The 23,070-nt window shown below is 44.8% G+C and overlaps 1 protein-coding gene across 2 annotated transcripts; it reads left to right on the top strand.

Moving 5' to 3' along the window:
• The first annotated feature begins 1,168 nt into the window (after positions 1 to 1,168).
• shmt1 (serine hydroxymethyltransferase 1 (soluble)) lies at positions 1,169 to 22,064 on the top strand. 2 transcript variants are annotated; one of them, XM_055651328.1, is made up of 12 exons: positions 1,169 to 1,251; positions 4,706 to 4,832; positions 7,016 to 7,161; positions 11,066 to 11,181; positions 11,801 to 11,961; positions 12,791 to 12,872; positions 14,048 to 14,260; positions 15,734 to 15,850; positions 18,313 to 18,435; positions 19,267 to 19,383; positions 20,440 to 20,550; positions 21,527 to 22,064. In XM_055651328.1, exons 2-12 carry the CDS (start codon positions 4,743 to 4,745, stop codon positions 21,697 to 21,699), a joined length of 1,449 nt encoding a protein of 482 aa, XP_055507303.1. In that variant the 5' UTR covers positions 1,169 to 1,251; positions 4,706 to 4,742; the 3' UTR covers positions 21,700 to 22,064. The 2 variants fall into 2 exon arrangements, with proteins under 2 accessions (XP_055507303.1, XP_055507304.1); XM_055651329.1 differs by having other exon boundaries at positions 1,206 to 1,348.
• The last annotated feature ends 1,006 nt before the right edge of the window (positions 22,065 to 23,070 follow it).

The following is a 23,070-nucleotide window of genomic DNA, read 5'->3' as shown; positions in this document are numbered from 1 at the left end:
TCCAACTCAGTATCCTGTACTGGCCTTCTCTCCATACCCCCTGATCCCTTTAACCACAAGGGCCACATCTAACTCCCTCTTAAATATAGCCAATGAACTGGCCTCAACCACCTTCTGTGGCAGAGAGTTCCAGAGATTCACCACTCTCTGTGTGAAAAATGTTTTTCTCCTCTCAGTCCTAAAGGATTTCCCCTCTATCCTCAAACTGTGACCCCTTGTCCTGGACTTCCCCAACATCGGGAACAATCTTCCTGCATCTAGCCTGTCCAACCCTTTAAGAATTTTGTAAGTTTCTATAAGATCCCCCCTCAATCTCCTAAATTCTAGCGAGTACAAGCCAAGTCTATCCAGTCTTTCTTCATATGAAAGTCCTGACATCCCAGGAATCAGCCTGGTGAACCTTCTCTGTACTCCCTCTATGGCAAGAATGTCTTTCCTCAGATTTGGAGACCAAAACTCTACGCAATACTCCAAGTGTGGTCTCACCAAGTCCCTGTACAACTGCAGTAGAACCATCCTGCTCCTATACTCAAACCCTTTTGCTATGAATCTTTTGCTAAGAACTTGTCTATCTCTGCCCAATTTGATGATATGCGCTAAACTGTTGAAACAAGCTACTTGTATCTTTCCAAAGTGGACCTGTCTGCTCTTTCAGGATGAAGGGATCCCTTGTTACGTTTTCTTTAAACGGCACAGAGGTTACCCCTCAATTAACAGCACTGAATCAGAAGAGCTGGTCACCATGCGCTCTGTAGTTCTTTGGTGGCGCCATGGTGTCACCAGAGAGCTAGATAGGGCTCTTAAAGAGTCAGGGGATACGGGTAGAAGGCAGGAACGGGGTACTGATTGGGGATGATCAGCCATGATCGCATTGAATGGCCGTGTTGGCTCGAAGGGCCGAATGGCCTACTCCTGCACCTGTTGTCTATTGTCTATGACTTGTGTAAGAAGGGACTGCAGATACTGGTTTAAACCGATGATAGACACAAAAAGTTCTTTAGTAACTTGTCAGTTTCTTTGTTGAACTAAATTCTTCTGGAAAGTTGCACGTTCCTTCCGAGGCTGACTCGTGATTGGCTGCAGTGCCCCAGGAACCCGCCCTGCCCTTCGCTGATTGGTACGCGGAAGCGGAACCCGTACTGCGATTGGCTGCGCGGTGGGAGGATCTCCCTCCTACCATTGGGCAGACGGCAGCGGCGCCGTGATTGGCCGGAGCGCGCCAGCTACCGCTCCAGGGCTCGGCGGACGCGGGTAAGTTGGCGGCGGAGAGCGGTTCCCTCCTGCACAAACGGTCTGCAGTTGCAGCCCAACTCCGTGCCCATAACGTTTTTGCTGGGAGGAGAGGAAAGTAAATCTGCACCGACCGTCATTGCATTGCATTGTATTAACTGTTTCTAAGTTGGGCAGGGAGAAGGAGGAGAAGCCCCCGGGGCTGCAGGCCAAGTCCCTTGCATGACCCTGCCTCTCTAGATATTCTGTGTAGGAAGGAACTGCAGATGCTGGTTTAAAACGAAGATAGATGCAAACATGCTGGAGTAACTCAGCGTGTATCTCTGGAGAGAAGGAATGGGTGAAGTGAGACAGAAGGGTCTCGACCCCAAGCGTCACCCATTCATTTTATCCACAGATGCTGCCTGGCCGGTTGAGTTACTCCAGGTTTTTGTGTCTATCTTCAAGGGAGATCTTTGGGTCTATCTTTGGGTTTAAACTGAAGAAAGACACAAAATGCTGGAGTAAACTCAGCGGGACGGGCAGTATCTCTGGAGAAAATGAGTGGGTGATTTCACCCATCCCTTATATCCATAGATGCTGCCCGTCCCGCGGAGTCATTCTAGCATTTGGAATCGATCTAGATATTCTCTTGCAGGCTAGGATCCAAGCTGACCTTAAACCAGTTAGTTGCAAATGGTAGGCAGGGCGGGGAAGCTGAGTTTGGCGTTTATTATTAAAGGCCGTGCTGAATAATTTACTGGGACTTGGGGCTGTATCGTGTTTCCGAAACTTTTGGATAGTTGAAGACCCAAAATCTGGATAACGAGCTCCAACGCAATGTGCCGTACGCTTCCACTACAGCTTGCAAGACACAGTCCAAAACAAAGATCTCGGATCTTTGGTCCAAAGCAGGTGTTCTCCTGTTCTGGGAGCGGCGACAAACCTGAAAATCCAGATTCTATTAGAGATAGAATCCGTTTGCTGATTAGCGGAACCTTAATGCTTGCGGCGAAACGAAGAACTGCAGATGGTAGTTAAGACACAAAAGGACGCAATGTGCTGGAGTAACTCAGCAGGTCAGACAGCATCTCTGGATAACATGGATAGGTGACGTTTCAGGTCTGAATGTTCTCCAAATATGCTGCTTGAGGATCCATATTCTCCGGAGATGCTGCCTAACCTGCTGAGTTACTCGAGCATTTTCTGTCCTTAGTAGTCACGGTATCGTTTGAAGCATTTGAAAACGCATTTTGAGAATATGCCATAAATCCACCATTTGTATAGATCACCAACGAAGATTAGGTATTTGACTTGGTTACTGGGGGTAACCAGTCAAGTCCTGTTTACTGCCATTGTAGCAGCCATATATTTTATTGTCTTTCCGCTGACTGGTTAGCAAGCAATAAAACGTTGTACCTTGGTTTATTTGACAATAACCTAAACTAAAATCTAGTCAGAGGTTGGTGATTTGGTGGCATTCATTGACGTTCAAGGCTGTGGAGGTGGTCAATGGATATTTTTTTACGGCAGAGATATATTCTTGATTAATATGTGGGGGTCAGGAGTGATGGCAGGAGGGAGAGATAGGTCAGCCATGATTGAATGGCAGAGTAGACTTGATGGGCCGAATGGCCTAATTCTGCTCCGATCACTTATGAACTAAACAAGCATGATGAGGTTGAGTGGCAAATACAAATGTTGCTTGCAGCAGCATTACAGGCATGTAGACTCATGCAACACTCAAAAACATAAATGATAGAACTAATTCACCAAGACCGTGAAAGGAAAAAGACAGTTTAAAAGAAACAAGATATTAGTGCAAATCACATCGAGAAAAAAAACTTGTGTAACAAATGAGAAAACAGCTAACAAGTTCTTGGTTGTCCTTCCAAATATTTGTTTTGTGGCTCACATTTTTCCTTTGCTTGACTGGTCTCCTGAAACGCTTGCAAGGTCACCTTATCGGGTAGCAATTGCTATTTAAGGACAGGTTATCATAGGGTGAAAAGTACATTGCATGTGAGGGTAAAAAGCACTGTTGTATTATCAGTAACAAGGTAAAATAATTTACCCATTCCTTGTGCAATCCTGTCCTTGGGGAAGACTCAACTTTCACAAACAAAAGGAGTGCCAGTTGATATGTGATCTGTGCACTGTTGATCTTCTCTGATTAACATTGTATCTGCTGACAGGACTTTTGCTCTGAATATATGTCTGATGGCCCTCCTATAGTTGTGTCTTGGGCTTAACTCATTGATTCCATTGCTGTATCTGTACTGGTGGAAAAATGCTTCTTTTATGCTGGTTTCAACCTCAACTGCTGTCCAATGAAATCTTGTGTCTGCATAACATCTTGCATGAATGTAGCATCTTTAATACTGTGAAACAATTAAAATGGTATATGGAAGAATTATCAAACAAAAATGTAACACCATGGCACAGAGAGAGATGTTTGAGCAAATGTCACCTTAGAGAGGTAGGTATCAATCAGAGGATAAAGCCAAAGAGGCTTGAGGATGAATTATTTGGGATTTGAAGTCATATGTACAGTATACCAGTTTAAAAGCAGCTCTCAGAAGCATTACCTTAGGCATATGACATGCTATATAAGACTGGTTTGACTACATTTAGAACATTGTGCAGTTCTTGTCGTCCATTACAAGAAGGAGGTGTGCAGGCTTTGGAAAGGGTGTAGAGGATGTTTACCAGGATTAGGGGGTATTGGCTGTAAGGAGAGGTTGGATTGTTTTCTCTGAAGGGCCAGAGCTAACAGGGAGTAACTGATAGAAATATATAAAATTATGGGAGGCGTATATAGTCAGAATCTTATTCCCAGGATCGAAAAATCAAATACTAGAGGGCATAGCTTTGAGGTGAATAGATTGGGTGGACACGCAGCGTCTCTTGCCCAGAGTGGGGGAATCGAGAACCTGAGGGCATAGGTTTAAGGTGAAGATGGACAGATTTTAAAGGAATCTGAGAGGTAACGTTTACACGAAATGTGTGGTGGGTGTATAGAAAGAGCTGCTGGAGGGGGTAGCTGAGGCAGGGACTATCGCAATGTTTAAGAAGTAATTAGACAGGTACATGGATAGGACAGGTTTAGAGGGATAGGGGGCAAACACAAGCAAGTGGGACCAATGCAGATGAGACATATTGGTAGGTGTGGGCAAGCTGGGCCGAAGAGCCTGTTTCCACACTCTATGACTATGACTCTAAGCTTCTCTGGAGCAGGGCCCCTATGATGAATGTGCCAAATGGTCACGTGCTTTTAAACCTGAGGATTTGGGGAGGTGTTCCAGAGATATTTATGATGGAAAGGGTTTTCATCTGGTTTGTGCCCAAGGATTGCAATACCAAAGTGCAAACTGCCCTGTGAATGATTACCAAGGATTGTTCAAATACTGGTTACAGTGGGATTAAACATTTCTGTGGGTGCCCTGTAACAAAGTAGACTCCAACCGTGTTCATTTTGTGATGTTTTTATATTTAGTTTCACGGAAATTCCGAGGAGAACAGGGCATTTGACCATGGCAGACATTGCGGTTGATGAGTGTGTGGATATCTGGGAATCCCACAATGCACAGATGGTGGAACCTCTTTGCACCAACGACCCAGAGGTAACTAAAGCAAAACTTTGTTGACTAAAATATTTATTTCCAAGGACATGATTTATTTTTGAACATGTGTCCCACTGTTGTAGAGGAATCCAAACATTCTGATCTGACGACAGAAGTGTGCCGATAGTGGAATCTTGAGCAAAAAACACCAGAATGCTGGAGGAACTCAGTGGGTCAAGCAGCATCTGTGGATGGAAATGATTGAAGATGGGTTCCAATGCTGCCTCACTTGCTGAATCCCTCCAGCAATTTGCTTGAAGAAGGTTCCTGACGCAGAACGTCATCTGCTCATTTCCCTCCGCAAATACTACCTGAGCTGCCAAATCCCTCCAGCAGTTTATATTTGGACATAATCTGAAGATTTGGATGTTAGAACTGGGGTATTAATACCACAAAAAACTGTTATCTGTGGTTTTTTTAGACAGGGATTGCTTAATGAGGTCTTGAAGATTATATTTTCAAATTTACCAGAAGCATGGCAGGTCATTCAAACAATCAAGTTCATACCAGATCTCAGAGCAATCCCTTTAGACTTATTCCCTGACTTGTTCCCTGCAAACTATTCTCTCTCGCATGCCCATGAAATTTTCCCCTGATTATTTTACCAGTCATCTTCACCAGAAGCAATTTGTAATAGTCAGATAACGTACTGTAATGCCTTTGGGATTGGGGGAAATCCAAGGGAAGGTGCAAATTCCATACAGGTTGCCCCGGAGGTCAGGATTGAACTGGGTCAATGCAGCTGTGAGTAAGTCCAAAACTGGAGGACGATAAATATAAGCAAAAAAATAAAAATGCTGTAGGAACTCGGCGGGTCAGGCAGCATTGGTGGATGGAAATGGACCCTTCTTCAGACTGGTTTAGGACCGTTCTTTAGACTGATGGAGTAGAGGGGAGGTAGCTGGTGGAAAAATAAGGGGAAGGAGTGGGACAAAAGCTGGCAAGTGGATCAAGGCAAGGTGGGGTTGATTAGCAGATGGGTCAAGTATGGAGATGACCAAGGTTATCTCCAAGGTTGTAGGCTGTTTTCTTACACGGGGAAGACAAAAAGGTCTAAATTGGTGAAATCTGATACATAAATATGTGTTGCTATAAATATAAGGTTGAGCATTAAAAATAATATTAATTGAGAACCACATTATAGAAGTATAGAGTATAGAAGCTGGGATGTGAGTATAGAAGCTGGGATGTAATGTTAAAATTGTACAAGGCATTGGTGAGACCAAATCTGGAGTATGGTGTACAATTTTGGTCGCCCAATTATAGGAAGGATGTCAACAAAATAGAGAGAGTACAGAGGCGATTTACTAGAATGTTGCCTGGGTTTCAACAACTAAGTTACAGAGAAAGGTTGAATAAGTTAGGTCTTTATTCTCTGGAGTGCAGAAGGTTAAGGGGGGATTTGATAGAGGTCTTTAAAATGATGAGAGGGATAGACAGAGTTGATGTGGACAAGCTTTTCCCTTTGAGAATAGGGAAGATTCAAACAAGAGGACATGACTTCAGAATTAAGGGACAGAAGTTTAGGGTAATATGAGGGGGAACTTCTTTACTCAGAGAGTGGTAGCGGTGTGGAATGAGCGTCCAGTGGAAGTGGTGGAGGCAGGTTCGTTGGTATCATTTAAAAATAAATTGGATAGGCATATGGATGAGAAGGGAATGGAGGGTTAGGGTATGAGTGCAGGCAGGTGGGACTAAGGGAAAAAAAGTTGTTCGGGACGGACTTGTAGGGCCGAGATGGCCTGTTTCCGTGCTGTAATTGGTTATATGGTTATTATCCAGAGTTGTGGAAATATGTAACTCACCATCAAATATAGTAGTTCAGATGCAGGTCATAGATAAGGACAAACGTACAGGTTTGTAGATTCATTGGGCTGGTAAATTATAAATTGTTCCTAGTGTGTGGAGGATAGTTTTAGTGTGCAGTGATCACTGGTCGGCATGGAGTCGGTGGGCCAGAGGGCCTGTTTCCGTGCTGTATAACTAAACTAAACTAAACAAAACATGAGGGAGAAAAGACATGTTGATTCGTGGGAAGCGTCTCTGAGAAACATAAGCAACACGGCAGGAACATCATCGTGGACTAGATGGGCTTGTTATTGCTCTGTGGGAATGGTTCTTGACCTTTGGATCTTTGCTAAAAAAAGGGCATTCACGCGGCTTGTTGTTCTGCTCTCCGCCAGGTGTACGAGATTATTAAGAAGGAGAAGAGTCGCCAGAGGCTGGGGTTGGAACTCATCGCCTCGGAAAACTTTGCGAGCCGAGCAGTGCTGGAGGCTCTGGGCTCTTGCTTGAATAACAAATATTCAGAAGGTTACCCTGGCCAGAGGTATGGGTTCAGCAGGCAATTGGTGGGGGTGAGGGTGAGCAGGGAAATGGTTGAGATGAATGGGTGAAAGGGGGGTGGAAGAGACAGGGAAGTTGGGAAGGGGGAAGGGAGAAAGGATGGAGGAATGAGGGGAAGGGAGGAGGAATGTAAGAGAAAGGGCGGAACAGTTGTCATAGACAATAGACAATGTTTAAGAAAGAACTGCAGGTGCTGGTAAATCAAAGGTAGACACAAAATGCTGGAGTAACTCAGCAGATGAGGCAGCATCTATGGAGAGAAAGAATTAGTGACCTTTTGGGTCGAGACAGTAGACAATATTGTCCTCAAACATTACTGCATGAAAATGAGTTAAAGATGGGAAAAGAGGCTGCAGAATAAAAGTTAAGATGAAAACCGTCAACTCTCCCATATGTCCATAAGTACAGCATGATAAATTCCGATCACCTGATGGTTTGGAATCCTGGTCTTCTTGAGCTGGCTCATTCATGAGTAGATTTATGAGCTGTGCATTCCAGGAATGAGGAACAGGGTTGGGTTCAGGAGTGGAGAATGGATCTGGAATGCTGGTGTGTTCCACAGTGTTTATGAAACATTTGTGATACCACTGTGTATCATGTGGAAAAAACTGAAATAGAAGTGTGTTTGGGCATTAACATCCAATGGCCTGGCATCGTCACAGTCCCAAGGGTGCCAGTTTATCAGAGTTTTACTGTATAATATGGATATTTATTTATGTATAAAGTGTCTTTAAAGTTGTGCATCTCCCAAGTGTTAGAATATAAACAATGAACGGGGGAACTTTGTGTCTCTTGTATCTCTTGTCAGGTCAGGCCTCAACCTCCCTTGTCCCAGGGAAAATAAGGCAAGCCTATCCAATCTCCCCGGAACTGAAGTTCTCCAATCCAGCATAATTGACTCATTGTTCAACGAATGCTCATGGATCCTTCATGAATTCCCAACACCACAAGTGAACCGTTTGTAATCACAGGTGTAAGCTGTGTTCTTCCTCGCCTTAGTCCAAGGTCTGTCTCCTGAAGTTGAACTCGTGAGCCAACTTGGGGCTCTAGGGCAACCTTGACCGGGCTGGACTACTCTTACTGAGTGTGTCACTGTGTGCAGAGCTCACCATTAAACCATGCCTGCACTTGGCAAAATCCCATGGTCTGAGCTGGCGGACGTGAAGAACAGGCTGCAATGGTGTGCACTCTTAGGTGTGTCCGCACCTGTGAAAGGTCCTGCACAGCAGCAATGATACAGATATGAAGGAACATTCATTCCTGCATATAGTTTTGAAGAAGGATCCCGACCCAAAACATCATCTATCCATGTTCTCCAGAGATGCTGTCTGGCCTGCTGAATTACTCCAGCACTTTGTGTCTTTTTGTGTAACCAGCATCCGCAGTTCTTTGTTTCTATTACTTGTATAATGATATTCTCTTATCATGGGTAATCCCTTACTTGGTCTTGGTTATAGTGAAAATATCGACAATAGGCCATGGACACCATTCGAGCCTGCCCCCTATGGTCATGGCTTATCAACGACCTGCCTCCTCTCCATACCCTCTGATCCCCTTACTGTACAACTACTTAAATTCGGGTCAAAGGCAGCGACAGCACCACTCTCAGTGATCTGCCCGTTCAGCAGAGCTGCGACAGCAGCTCAGTGTCTCTGAGAGCCGTTTATCTTACTCCTTCCTAATTACTTTATTACTTTACCTGTGTCAGATGACTCTTTGCATGAGAGCGTTTGTGGAGTAAACATCGCGCAGTACTTGTGGAGACAAGGTTTCGTCTTCACACCAAGGACTCCCTCTAATTGTGTGGTGTGGCACTACAGTCGTTCTAAACGGCAAAAGCTCTGAAACATTTCTGCTGGCACAAAACCATGCGGTGAAGTAGGTGCAGTAGCAGAAATGTTCACCGCCATCTGTATCCTCGTAACCCAGCTTATCCCGGCTCCACTGTTAGCAAGAAGCCATGGAGATAACTCTGCTTCATTGAATATGGCAGAAGGGAATGCTGGAACTGACACGAGCACCTAAAAAAACCCTTGAAGATGCATGCCCAGGACTACAGGCATATGAAAAGGCTTGCAGTAGACCGAGGTGAAAACTTCCAAAGTATCAACCCCTTACCACACTTCTGCATATTACAATAAACATAAGATTAGGAAAGGGGAAGTGCAATGAAACCTGGGTGAAACCTTGTACATCTTTCACTGAAAGTAAGCATGAAGGTACAGCAGGCAGTGAAGAAAGCTAATGGCATGTTGACCTTCATAACAAGAGAATTTGAGATTGGAGCAAAGAGGTCCTCCTGCAGTTGTACAGGGCGCTAGTGAGACCACACCTGGAGTATTGTGTGCAGTTTTGGTCTCTTAATTTGAGGAAGGACATTCTTGCTATTGGAGTGCAGAGTAGCTTCTCAAGGTTAATTCCTGGGATGGCAGGACTGTCATATGATGAAAGAATGGAACGACTGGGCTTGTATTCACTGGAATTTAGAAGGATGAGAGAGGATCTGATAGAAACATATAAAATGATTACGGGATTGTACACGCTAGATGCAGGAAACATGTTCTTGATGTTGGGGGAGTCCAGAACCAGGGGCCACAGTTTAAGAATAAGGGGTAGGCCATTTAAGGTTTCTAGGTCAGTTTATTGTCACATGTACCAATTAGGGTACAGTGAAATTTGAGCTACCATACAACCATACCAAGTGAAAAGCAACAAGACACACAACCACATAAAAGTTAGCATAAACATCCATCACAGTGGCCATTACATTCCTCACTGTGATGGAAGGCAATAAAGTTCAATCTTCTTCCTCTTGTTCTTCTGCGGTCGGGGCGGTGAAACCATTCGCAATCGAGGCGATCAAAGCCCCCACAGCTGACAATCAAAGCCCCCTTTGGGGTGATCGAAACTCCCGCATTGAAACTCTCGGCGATTGGAGCTTCGATCCCTGGTAAAGCGATCGCAAGCTCCACAATGTTAAAGGCCCGCAGACCCCTACGGCTTGGAGCGCCGGGTCGGTCTCCATGTTAGGCCGCAGTGGGGACGGAGATACGATATGGAAAAAAATTGTATCTCCATCGAAGTAAGAGATTGGAAAAAAAAATTCCCCCCACCCCCCACATAAAACAAACCAAGGAACACTAAAACATACTTTTTAACACATACTAAAAATGACCAAAAGAAGAAAGGACAGACAGACTGTTGGCGAGGCGGCCACTGCTGTTGGCGCCACCCAGTAATTTAGAACTGAGATGAGAAAAAACTTTTTCACCCAGAGTTGTGAATTTGTGAAATTCTCTGCCTCAGAAGGCAGTGGCAGCCGATTCACTGGATGAATTCAAAAGAGAGTTAGGAGCTCTTAGGGTTAGCGGAATCAAGGGATATGGGGAGAAGGCAGGCATGGGACACTGATTGTGGATGATCAGCCATGATCACATTGAATGGCGGTGCTGGCTCGAAGGGTTGAATGGCCTCCTGCACCTATTTATCTTACGATAGACACAAAAATCTGGAGTAACTCAGCGGGTGAGATAGTATCTCTGGAGAAAAGGAATATGTGACTATTTGGGTCAAGACCCTTCTTCAGACTGAGAGTTAGGGGAAATATTCATACCACTGGGTTGTAAGCTGCCCAAGCAAAATATGAGGTGTTGTTCCTCCAATTTGCAATTGGTCTCGCCCTGAAGAAGACTTGACTTATTTGTTGGTTGTGTAGGAAAGAACTGCAGATGCTGGTTTAAGTCGAAGATAGACACAAAATGCTGGAGTAACTCAGCGGGACAGGCAGCATCTATGGAGAGAAGGAATGGGTGACGTTTTGGGCCGAGACCCTTCTTTATTTGTTGGTTACCCAGCTGCTTCTAATGCAACATGTCTTGTCTCTCTAGATATTATGGCGGCACAGAGTTTGTGGATGAGATGGAGCGACTGTGCCAGAAACGAGCATTGGATCTGTATTCCCTCGATCCAGAGAAATGGGGGGTTAATGTCCAGCCATATTCAGGTAACATTGCACCTGTCATCCACCACCTCTTTCCCACTTTGATCGGACAAGCTATCGTTCCTCTACATCCTCAGCCCTGACGCAGGGGCTTGACCCAACACGTTTGTTTCCACAACTGCCGCTTGACCTCTTAGTTCTTCCAATAGTTTGTTTTTTGTTCCGTATTCAGCTGACCTTGTGTCTGCACCTCAATTTCTGTTCCATCTTTTCTTCCTCTAACGAATCCCAAGGTTATACAGACTTTTCAAACCCCGAGTACAGGATCATAATACGTAGGAGCAGAATTAGGCCGTTCGGCCCATCGAGTCTGCTCCATCATTTGATCTTTTTTCTCTCTCAACCCCACTCTCCTGCCTTCTCCCTGTAGCTCCTTCCTTCATTGGCCCCAGTATTGCTCTATATGGCAATTGGGCTTTGCCCCCCTACAGGTGGACTGCTCACATCTGCTTAGAGGTGGACAGACAGCTGCATACCTGTGGCTGGTGGTGGAATTTCTCCGGTGCAGGCAGTGCTTTGGAAGGGCTGCCCAGACTTCAGGACAATCTCCCGATTGTTTTGTAATGTAATTGGACATTTGTAATGGTGTGTCTTAATCAGTGTCTTTCTCCGCCCCCTCTAGGCTCACCAGCAAACTTTGCCGTGTACACAGCTCTGGTAGAGCCACATGGGAGGATCATGGGATTGGACCTTCCTGATGGTGGACATCTGACACATGGCTTCATGACAGAGAAGAAGAAAATCTCTGCCACCTCCATCTTTTTCGAGTCCATGCCATACAAGGTAAGAACCTTCGGAAAGGTCTCTCATCACTGAATTGGTAGTCAACACCTCTGCATTTTGTTTTGAACTTGAAAGACATCTTGCAGAAGGGCAGAAAGGAAGGAGGAACTTGGAATAAACTCTGTGTTCAAAACTCTGCAATTTCTTGAAGTTTAGGTTCGGTTGCGGTTGCCAAACAATAGAATGCTTTCTATCTAATGAAATTAGTAAGAGTAATTGGAGATCTGATGAATTTCCTTCGCCTTCTGAGGAAGTAGAGGCATTGGTGTGTTTTATGGCCATAGCATAAGTGTGGTTGGACCAGGCCAATTGTTGACAATATTTACACCTTCGAAATTGAAGTTCTCGACTATCTCCGCATCAGTACCATTGATACAGACTGGGGTTGTGCACTCCACCCCACTTCCTGAAGTTGATCACCAGCTCCTTCGCTTTGCTGACATTGAGGGAGAGGCTGTTGTCCAGACACCATGCGACCAAGCGCTCTATCTCCTTCCTGTTCTCCATCTTGTAATTGTTTGCGATGCAGCCCTCTACAGCAGTGTCATCTGCAAACATGTAGATGGAGTTGCAGTAGATTCTGGCTGCACAATCACGAGTAAATATGGAGTATGGTATGGGGATGAGAATGCAACCTTGTTAGACCAGTAAGATAACTGCCATTTTGTACATTACAACAGAGACGACAAGTCATCTGTTCTGGGTTGCCTGTGAAGTCTTTTGGGTCCTGCTACATGCTGTCTAAATGAAAATACCCTTTCCCTTTTCCCTGAGATGAATCGATTCAAGTGTTGTCACACATGGGTAACAGGTTGTTCATTTTCTCTAGGTAAACCCTGAGACCGGCTACATTGACTATGACCGACTAGCAGAAAACGCCTGTCTCTTCCACCCGAAACTCATCATTGCAGGTAACAGTCCTCTTTGGTCCAGGTCTGTAGCATCCACAGCCAGTTTGGCTCTGGGGAGGGGGGGGAAGGGGGCTCTAAGAAAAATGTTGTCGGACCGCGTCCTTACTGACGGTTCCCAGCTTAAAGCGTGCTGAAAGTGAAGGCCAGCAGCTGTCGAAGGAGCCGTGTTTCACCCAGAGTTTCAAACCCACCTTTGCACTTGGGTTCGAATGCATGGGAGACACAGTGGCACAGCTTGTAGAGTAGCTGTCTCACAATGCCAGAGATCCAGGTTCAATCCTGACCTCAGTTGGTGTCTGTGTGGAGTTTGAGTGCACTGGTATACTTTATCATCCTAAAGACGTCCAGGTTACTAGGTTAGTTGCCACTGTACATTGGCACGAGTGTGTACGTGAGTTGTGGATTTGACGGGATGGGAGTAGTTGATAAGAATGTGGAGAGTAGAAAAATCTGAGATTAGTGAAACTGGGTGGTTGGTGGTCGGTGAAGACGTGCTGGGCTGAAGGGTCTGTTTCCATGCTATATCTCTCTGTGACCCTACAATGAAGAAACTAGGGATAAGGAGTTTTAGACCATAGAGGCAGAGGGGGCTTAAAACAGTTGTGAATCCAAAGAAGGCTCTCACTTAACTTCCTAGGATCAGAAGTAGACCATTTGACCCATCAAGTCCACTCTGCCATTCAATCATGGCTTATCTTTCTTTCCCACAACCCCATTCTCCTGCCACTTCCCCATAATGTTTGATACCATGCCAACCAAGAATTTATTCATCTCCGCCCATAAAAATATCCAATGACTTGGCCTCCACAGCCGCCTGAGGCAATGAATACAACAGATTCACCACCCTCTGTCTAAATAAATTCTTCCGCGTCTCCTTTCTAAAGTATAAAATAGACCTCAAGCCAGATAAGCTTTGAGGCAAAGAGAATGAGTGACTTTACAGAGGTACCTCTGAAGTTGGTACAGGGCACAGAGGTAGGGGATATCTCTTCCTGACAGAAGAGATCTGTCTGGGACCTGAAAAATCAACTCTGTTTCTCTCCACAGATGCTGCCGAACCTGCTGAATGTTTCCTGCATTTTTTTTGTTCTTTGTTTAAGATTTCCAACATCTGCAGTTTTTGTTCTGATTTTGCATTTACTCAGTGGGCTGATCTGCTCTGTTGGTGTTCCCAGGTGTTAGTTGCTATTCCCGGAATCTGGATTATGCCAGGATGCGGCAGATTGCGGATGAGAACAGTGCCTACCTGATGGCGGACATGGCACACATCAGCGGCCTGGTGGCAGCCGGGGTAGTTCCGTCCCCCTTCGAGTACAGTGATGTGGTCTCCACCACAACACACAAGACACTCCGTGGCTGCAGGTCTGGCATGATCTTCTATCGAAAAGGTACGGATAAAATTTGCGGTGTGTGTAGGAAGGAACTGCAGATGCTGGTTTAAACTGAAGAAAGACACAAAATGCTGGAGTTTTGAATATTGATTTCTCTAACTTCAAGTAACCCCTGCATTCCCTTTCTCTCTATCCCTCCCCCCACCAAAGTCGCACCAAGTTCTCGTTCTCACCTAGCAAACAGCTAACAATGGCCTGTTTCCATTATAATCGTTACGTTTTTGCTCATCCTCCATTATTCTGTTCCATATCTCTCTACATCACCGACCATATTTCTCATTTCCCTTTCCCCCGAGTCAGTCTGAAGAAGGGTCTCGACCCGAAACGCCACCCATTCCTTCTCTCCAGAGATGCTGCCTCTCCCGCTGAGTTACTCCAGCATTTTGTCTCTATCAAAGGATAAAATATTTGTCTGAAGAATATCCCAGACACACCTCTCAAGTAGCGTGCCAGGCCTGAGGTTGTAATTTACACATATTACATTCATGGAATTAGCAATCACTGAGTTTGATCAATGGGACACTTGCTCAGTTATCAGTGTCAGATCAAACTGTCCTGTCATTCATGTCCTGTTAGAAACTTTGCAGAGGGATCTCTGAAGTTGACACTTGTTTTTTTTTTTAAAGCAAGCCATATTTCATTTTACCTGTTCATTTGTGAAATGTGGGCAGGACTGGCAAAGGCTGCATTTATTGCTCAACCCTAACTCCCTTGAGAACTCATTTTGTGATGAGGAGCTGCCTCCCTGAACTGCTGCCTTCCCAACTTGCTGGAAGTACTTCCCTGGCATTGGAAAGGGAGTTCCAGGATTGAAACCAGTGCCAGTGAAGGAACAGCAATATATTTCCAAGAAAGGATGTTTGTGATTTTTTGCAGAACCAACAATAAATGGTGTTCACATATACCTGCCTTCCCTAGTCCTTCTTGGTACTAACATTTGCAGGTTTGGCCACTACTAGGGAGTAACCTGGACAAATAATAATGCATTTTGTAGATGGTGAATACAGCAGTCAGTGTGCATTGGTGGTGGAATAAATCGGGTGGTGGACAGGTAGTGATTAACAGGGATGCTTTGTCCCTGAGTGTTAATGGAGGCTGGATATCCTTGCATCTTGATGAGAGATATTGGAGAGTGGTCAACATAGAAGAAATGATATTGTATCAGAACCAGACCATAAAGAGACACGAGTTAAAAATATATACCACAGAATGGTACATTTTTTTGAGAATTGGAAGCTCCTAATGACTTTCCCTGTCTCCTTCCTTCTGGTTCTTGCATGGTAGTTTCCAATGGTAGGAATCTTTGTTACCTCAAGAGTCTGGTTCATCAATTTCTTACCTTGGGGCAGCTAGCCATGGGGACTGAATACAGTGTTGGCAGTGACACTTATAAATTAATTTTTGCACCAAAACTCTTCAAAGATAGATTATTAAATGCCATTGTTTGGTTCTGCTTTGCTTCCTCTTCAGGAATCCGCAGAGTCGACCCAAAGACAGGCAAGGAGGTTATGTACAACTTGGAAGGTCCCATCAACCAGGCAGTCTTCCCGGGGCTGCAAGGTGGACCACACAACCATGCCATCGCAGGTAAGCCACAAAATTGGTTTTGTTTTGGTTGATAGGAGACATACACTCAAAAATACTCAAAAGTGCTTCATTTGTGCACTGGAATCTCCATGTGAGAGGTGGGAGTGAGAATTTCCTCCAAATTTGGTCCAAGTTCAGAAACCGTTCAATTAATTCTAAAAGAGTAGAGCATTGGGGTCAACTTTAATCTCGCCATCTCATGGGGAAAGTGAACAAGGTTCAGTATAAGCGGAAGCTCAGAGGGGACCGTGCCTTTGCTGTGTCGGCTCCGAGATTGTGGAATGAATTGCCTCTGCACGTTAAACAGGCCCCTTCTCTAGCTGTTTTTAAGTCACTCCTGAAGACATATCTATTCTCCGTGGCCTTTGTAGACCAGTGAGGTGTTGAATTGTTTATTAACTTTATTTGCTTGGTTTTGCTGCGTTGTTCGTACTCGTGTTTTATGTTTTTTAATTTATTGTTTGGATTTTCGTATGTAATTTATGCGCCTCATGTTAGTTGTATGTTCTGTTGTTCTGCCTGTTTTATGATGTCTTGCTTGTTTTCTTTTTTCTGTACAGCACTTTGGTCAGCTTTGGTTGTTTTTAAGGTGCTTAACAAATAAAGTTATTATTATTATAAAGTAGACAAGTCCAACCCTGCGAACCACCACAGCAGTGTTAACCATGGAACCCCGTAGTCTTCGAGAAGCCATTATTGTCAATTTTCAGTCCATAGCAGTATATGACCTCCATCCCATGTGCTTCTATTTTGCACACAAATGTCTAGTGGGATTTCCTTAACAGTCTTCTGAAAACCCAAATACACAAAATGAATTGGTTATCCATTTTATCATTTACACCCTTAAAATAAATCCAAATATTCCATTGAACTCTGGAAAATGGTAACCAATGCATCCAATGTTTTCTACTCTCGAATGCATTGTCAGCCCAAACAAATGTATTAGCTTTCATCCCTTTGATTTCTCCAGTACTTTTTAAACTGATTTCCGTCAATTCATCCTTTTCATTTGAGTCGTGATTCCCAGTAATTCCTTGCAAGTTACTTGTGTCCTATTGGAGAAGAAGAGATACAACTTGGCAACAGGCCCTTTAGCTGTTGCCATGTTGTGGTTACCATGCAACCACACACTAGGGGGCGAATTTACAATGGCCAGTCAGCCTACCATTTGCATGTCTTTGGGATGTGAGGAAATTAGAGCACCTGAAGGAAACCCACACAGTCACAAGGAAAATCTGCAAACTCAGCACCTAAGGTCAGGGTTGAATCTAAGCCTCTGGTGTTACAAGCCAGCGGCACTGCTGTCTGTGCCACTGTGTCACCCCTTGTCCTGTGAAGACCCAGTGGCTTGTCATTAATGGTGTCTGGTGTGAGAATATAGCTTTGCTGCTGAGGTATAAAGACAGTCAATCCTCTGTTCGGGTTCCAGGTCAGACTCGCTGGGTGACATATCTGCACTAGCCTGGATTTGGGTCTATGAGTTACAGGGGGGGGGGGGGGATTGTGACAGGTTCCAGGACAAAGGGAAGTTATAGCCGACTAGGCAAATATAAAGCCAGTGACCATGACTTGGTTTTAAACTGATATGGCTTTGTGATTTAAAAAAATTATCTGTTCCTTCTTGAGACTGGCTGTGAAGTTGTTGGCTCTTCCCTGTGAAACTGTGACCTCTCATAGGCAGGACCCACAACACGAGAGATCCACACCATGCCCAGGCCATAGTCATAGAGTGATACAGTGTGGCAATAGGCCCTTCGGCCCAACTTGCCCACACCGGCCAACATGTCCCAGCTACACTAGTCCCACCTGCCTGCCTTTGGTCCATATCCCTCCAAACCTGGCGTAATCATGTACCTGTCTAACCGTTTCTTTGGGATAGTCCCAGCCTCAACTACCTCCTCTGGCAGCTTGTTCCATACACCCACCACCTTTTGTGTGAAATTGGTATCCCTCAACTGGGACATAAATTGCCAAAGCTGATTATCAGCAATTGCCAAATTGGAGTTTGCGTCTCAACGGATACAAACTGTAACTGGCCTTAAAAAGTACTGATGACTCAACTATTTTGGGATACCCTGAGATAGTGAAATAAATTTAAGCACAAAGTACTGGAAGCACTCAGAGGAAACATAATGTGTGACGAAGGGTATGTAACCTGTAATATTAACTCTATTATTCCATCCACAGATACTGCCTGAGCTGCTGAGTGTTTTCAGCAAGTTCTGGTTTTATTTCAGATTTCCTGTAGTTTACTGATTTTAATCGTACTTCAATGCCCGCTTGTTTACATGACGTTGCTCTCGGTTTGTTCCCCGTTTACTCCCTCTTCATTTGCTTCCCTTCCCCTCTGCTATTATAAGCTGGATGCTGCTGTGTTTTGTGCTGCAGATAGATTCTGCATCATTGGGGTTTTTGTCTTCGTGCTGTTGTAACTAAAATGTTCCACATGTGTGTCTGGCCAGGGGTTGCTGTGGCACTCAAACAGGCAATGACTGTGGAGTTCAAGGTCTACCAGAAGCAGGTTGTGTCTAACTGCAAGGCTCTTTCGACAGCGATGATGGACCTGGGATACAAGGTTGTTACCGGTGAGTGCACTGAGGAGAAATAAGGAGGGGCAAGGATTGCCAGAAACAGAGGCTCATTGTGAAGGTGAAATCAAATGGGTTCATGTAGTAAACTAGATTCTAAAAGGCGCATTTGCACGTCACACAAGTGGCACGCGAAGATTTTGTGAATCCCAAAATCCTGGGGTGCCGCACGCGACTGCCTACGTCACCATGCGCGTCGTTCGTCGTGACCCGTAAATAATGCCCAAGTGGGACAGGCCCTTAAATTAGAAAGTGAAATTGCTGGAATCACGCCGCAGGCCAGACAGCATCTGTAGAAAGAGAAACAGGGGTAATGTTTGAGGGTTGAGTGGTTGAATATTCTGCTTCTCTCTCCAGAGATGCTGCCTGACTTGCTGAGTGTTTTCAACACTTTCTGTTTTTAATTTCAGGTTTCCAACATCTACAGTCTTTTTTTTGACATTCATTCAATTGAGAATGTTAATATAACCTTGCCAGTGAAATTTTAGTAAATCAAGAATTGAAAATATTTGCCATGATCTTGTTTTTAATCAAAGGATTTGGATTAATCTGTGTTTGACTAAATGCAAAGCTATAGTTGTAGTTGTAGACTTTATCATGGGATTGAGGGTTTCCCCACTCAATGGTAAGGTCTTCAAAGTGGCCAGTGTAAACTAAATCCTCACATTCCCCTGAGTATCTGGTGCCATGATCACAAAGTGTTCTCTCCAGTTACTCACCTTGAGCCCGTAAGCGCCTCTATCCTTGTGGTACACACTGGCAAGCTTGAAGCTGTTCCAGACTGTTGTGTGAAATCATTATGCACTCCGCTTTGTCATCCTCGTGCAGACGGTTCTGATAATCACCTAATCCTGGTCGATTTACGTAAACAAGGAACTGATGGAGGCAGAGCTGAGAAGGTTCTGGAACTGTGCGCCATTGCTTGCAACAAGAACACTTGTCCAGGTAGGCTGCTACTTGTGTTACCGTGGTAGAGCATCAGGAAGCAAGTGGCGGGAGAGCAATCAGCAGCAGCGCCATGCACTGGGACATGGTCAAGGTGTCTGACTATGCTCTAGTCTTCATCAAGTGTCTTAAGGAAGGCAGAGAGAAGGGTCGCTTCAGTGGGGGGTTTCTAGAGCTAATGCATAAGCAGCTACATGGATTAGAATTGAGTGCGTGTGAAATTGACATTTTTGGGGTGGTGGGGAATGTAGAGATGGGGAGAGCTGATGCGATGGAGAGTTTTGAATACGAGGACTTAACAGGTTGATGAAGGGGAGAAGGGGGACCCTGTGGGTTTGAATAGTATGCCCTGATCATTTCGGATATATCCTTCATTGAATCCTGGCCTCGTCACATCTTGATTTTAACGCTCTCTTCCTTTTATTAGACCTCCAAGAAATTTGAGAGGTTTGAGGACAGGGGAGGGGATCCTGGGATCACATTGAAGGCAAGAGAGGTTACATGACCCAACAGCAAAGGCAAAAGGAAGGGTGGGAGTGCAAGGCTATGAGGAAGAGTAAAGAAACAAAAGCAGGCTCCAGAGTTGATCCAGATGAGAACAGGGGAACTGCTAGTTGCCATTTCGTTGAGTTGACGAAAGGATCAAAATGATTAAAGGAGTTGATGGGGTCGATGAGATGGAAGAGTTTCCACTGGCCAGAAGAAGTAGGCCCATTCATAAAGTCAGACGCCAGCTGTTGAAGTATCATGTTAGCAGCTGAGTGGACATGGGCTAGTGCACATGTGGAGCTGTTACTGGGGCTTGTGTACAAGTACTGATGACATGGCTGATTGATGTTTATACAGCAATGGCTCTGGTGTGATGAAGCCAATTGATGAAGTTCAACAGAGCTCTTTTAATTGTGGAACAGGATGAAAATGTGCTTGGCTGTCCCTAAACCAATAAACGCAGCAGAGTTGGGGTCAGATATATGATCGGTCTGGTACATGGAATGGATGCAGGGCTGTGAGGAGAGAGGGAGCGCGACTCAGCTTTAACCTGCTGTTGTCCCACAGGTGACAAGAGTGCCTTGCGTCCCAGCGGCTTGCGGCTGGGGACACCGGCCCTCACCTCCCGGGACCTGCGGGAGAACGACTTCAAGAAAGTGGCTGCTTTCATTCACAGAGGTAACTCGCCTTTGCTCGGCACCGGGCCATTCTGGAACATTAAGGTCACGCCCAAGTTTGTCTGCAGAGCGACCATATTCTCCCACGAATAGCTACTTTCTGGAATGTTCTGGAGGGTGACGGATTCTCCGTTATGATATAGATTTTCCGGGATTCTTTGGGCAGTGACTGGCTCAACTCAGGAAAGGAGTTGCTTCTGTTCTTGTTGTCTAATGCATGTACCAATCCCAGGGGATAGGGTCGGGGTCAGTCCAAGCTGAAGCATGGGGGTAGTGTGGACCCCCGGTAGGAGTTGGGGGGAAGCTGGAGTTGGAGTCAAGTTGCCCATCAGTTGATTTGGATTTGGTGGGATGGGATGGGGGGGGGGCTCAGGATTGGGGTCAGGAACAATCCCAGCAACATTGATCCTTGTTTGAAGTCCTTGCTAAGGGGAGTCTTCTAATTTAGTTTAGTATAGAGATACAGCGCGGAAATATGCCCTTTGGCCCACTGAGTCCGCGCTGACCAGTGAACCCCGTACACTAACACCATCCTACACACTAGGGACAATTTACCATTTTTACCAAAGCCAATTAACCTACAAACCTGTACGTCTTTGGAGTGTGGGAGGAAACCGAAGATCCAGAAGACGCACGTCACGGGGAGAACGTACAAACTCCGTTCAGACAGCACCCGTGGTCAGGATCGAACCCGAGTCTCTGGCGCTGTAAGGCAGTAACTCTACCACTGCGCCATCGTGCCGCAACGTACCGTTCCATGGTTGGCATCTTGTGCACAGAGTATCCTCCTTGGGTTCCCCCAATGGGAATGCAGCAAGGTTCAAGTGGATGTTCGATAGTCCGGTGTAGACTTGGTAGGCTATATCCATGCTGTATGATCTGTGACTCTGTGTAATTGAGAATATCTACACGGTCCAGTAACATGGAACCAAAGCCAGTTCCGAATACTGAAATCCGTGGTGTTTTTGACTCCACAGGGATTGAGATAACATTGGAGATCCAGAGGGACATCGGGGCAAAAGCTCCCCTCAAAGAATTCAAGGAGAAAATGCTGACCGACAAGAACTATCAAAACAAGATCACTCAGTTGAGGGAGGCTGTGGAGACATTTGCATCCAAGTTCCCAATTCCTGGATTGCCAGATCTCTAAGTGGAGAGTCCAGTGTGGAAGCACCCAAATGTAAAAACAGAGATCAAAACATAAATTGCAAGCAGTGCCACTGATAACTGAATAAATTAAATCATTTTCTTAGTAATCGGTTCTTCAGGATTTCTACAGATTTTTCCATCCATAGTGATCAGTAATTTTGACGCATACTCGTTAAAAATTAACGCAGTTTATTATTGTTAGTGCAAAAAAAATGACTAAAGGCTTAATATTACATTGATCAGTAGGGCATCATTAATTGCACAAGTGTCAATAGGAATGAAACTTATCAATTTCAACGGCCATCCACAGTGAAACTGACAAACTGTTCTGAATAGAAAATGGTGGCAGATTACTGTGGGGAGGTTACCTGTTTCCACAGAATTTTCAAAAACAATGGTTTTTTTAACGCATACTCGTTAAAAATTAACGCAGTTTATTATTATTTCCAAGACAGCTTTTGTTGTTGTCAAGAAACGAGAATGCATAAAATAATGTAACATCAATTTCTATCAAGGCACTCACCTTTCTGACCTGGTCTTCTGAACCTTTTGTCTCCACCACCTCCCTCTTCCTATCTGTCCCCACTTCAAACACTATCTAGAAGGACAAGGGCAGCAGGCAGATGGTAAGGCCAACTCAAGCCAATATAAATATATATAAATAAATATATATATACTGCCAGTCATTCAGTATCATTGGATTTAAATTCCCTCCCCATCACCCTTAAGACTACCTTCTCAAGAAGGACTGCAGGCATTCAAGAAGGTATCTCCCCACCACATTCTCAAAGACAATTAGGGGTAGGCTCAAAGACAGTCACTGCTGGCCTTGCTAATGCCACCCACCTCTCATTCATAATAGTGCATTTTCTTCCTTCTGCAATAAGAAATCAGTAAATATCATCCTGAACCAGATGCTGGCATTCCAACAGCTCTTCGTTGTCAGGTGAAGCTGCAAAAGGACTGTTCCTGTGTTGTTCTTTTCAACTGAACTGAGTGAACTGAACTTCCCCGAAGGTTGGCAGACCTCCCTCCCCTGCCCTTGAGGTCAATAATATCTTTCAAAATGTAATTTGCAACTTTTACAGAATATGTTGTTACACTTGGTGCCTGTTACAAATAAAGGAATAAAGATTTTTTAAAAACCCCATATAGTTTTTGTCACATTGATCATTTGTACCTAACACACACATACCTTGAATCTCCAGTAGCCTTGAAAATACCGGCACTTCCATCGTATTTAAACGTCAAGAACGTCTGGGATTTGGATTGCGAGGTCTTTTTGTCCTGATTATCTATAGTTTTGGAGGAAATGGAGTGATGCTGGGAAAAGGTAGAGCATTGGAGGGGATTGAGGTCAGTTCTGAAACCA

This window comes from Leucoraja erinacea, chromosome 20, assembly GCF_028641065.1.
Source record: "Leucoraja erinacea ecotype New England chromosome 20, Leri_hhj_1, whole genome shotgun sequence".
Taxonomy (NCBI): Eukaryota; Metazoa; Chordata; class Chondrichthyes; order Rajiformes; family Rajidae; genus Leucoraja; species Leucoraja erinaceus.
Note: the sequence above shows the minus strand (reverse complement) of the source record. Positions and strands in the feature narration are given on the sequence as shown.

What these genes read in the sequence shown, in the direction of transcription:
- shmt1 (XM_055651328.1), top strand. Translation starts at nt 4,743, where the DNA reads ATGGCAGACATTGCGGTTGATGAGTGTGTGGATATCTGGGAATCCCAC. An exon ending in TTTGCACCAACGACCCAGAG is followed by an intron (nt 4,833 to 7,015) that starts GTAACTAAAGCA and finishes GCTCTCCGCCAG; the next exon opens with GTGTACGAGATTATTAAGAA. An exon ending in GGGATACAAGGTTGTTACCG is followed by an intron (nt 18,436 to 19,266) that starts GTGAGTGCACTG and finishes ATCCTCGTGCAG; the next exon opens with ACGGTTCTGATAATCACCTA.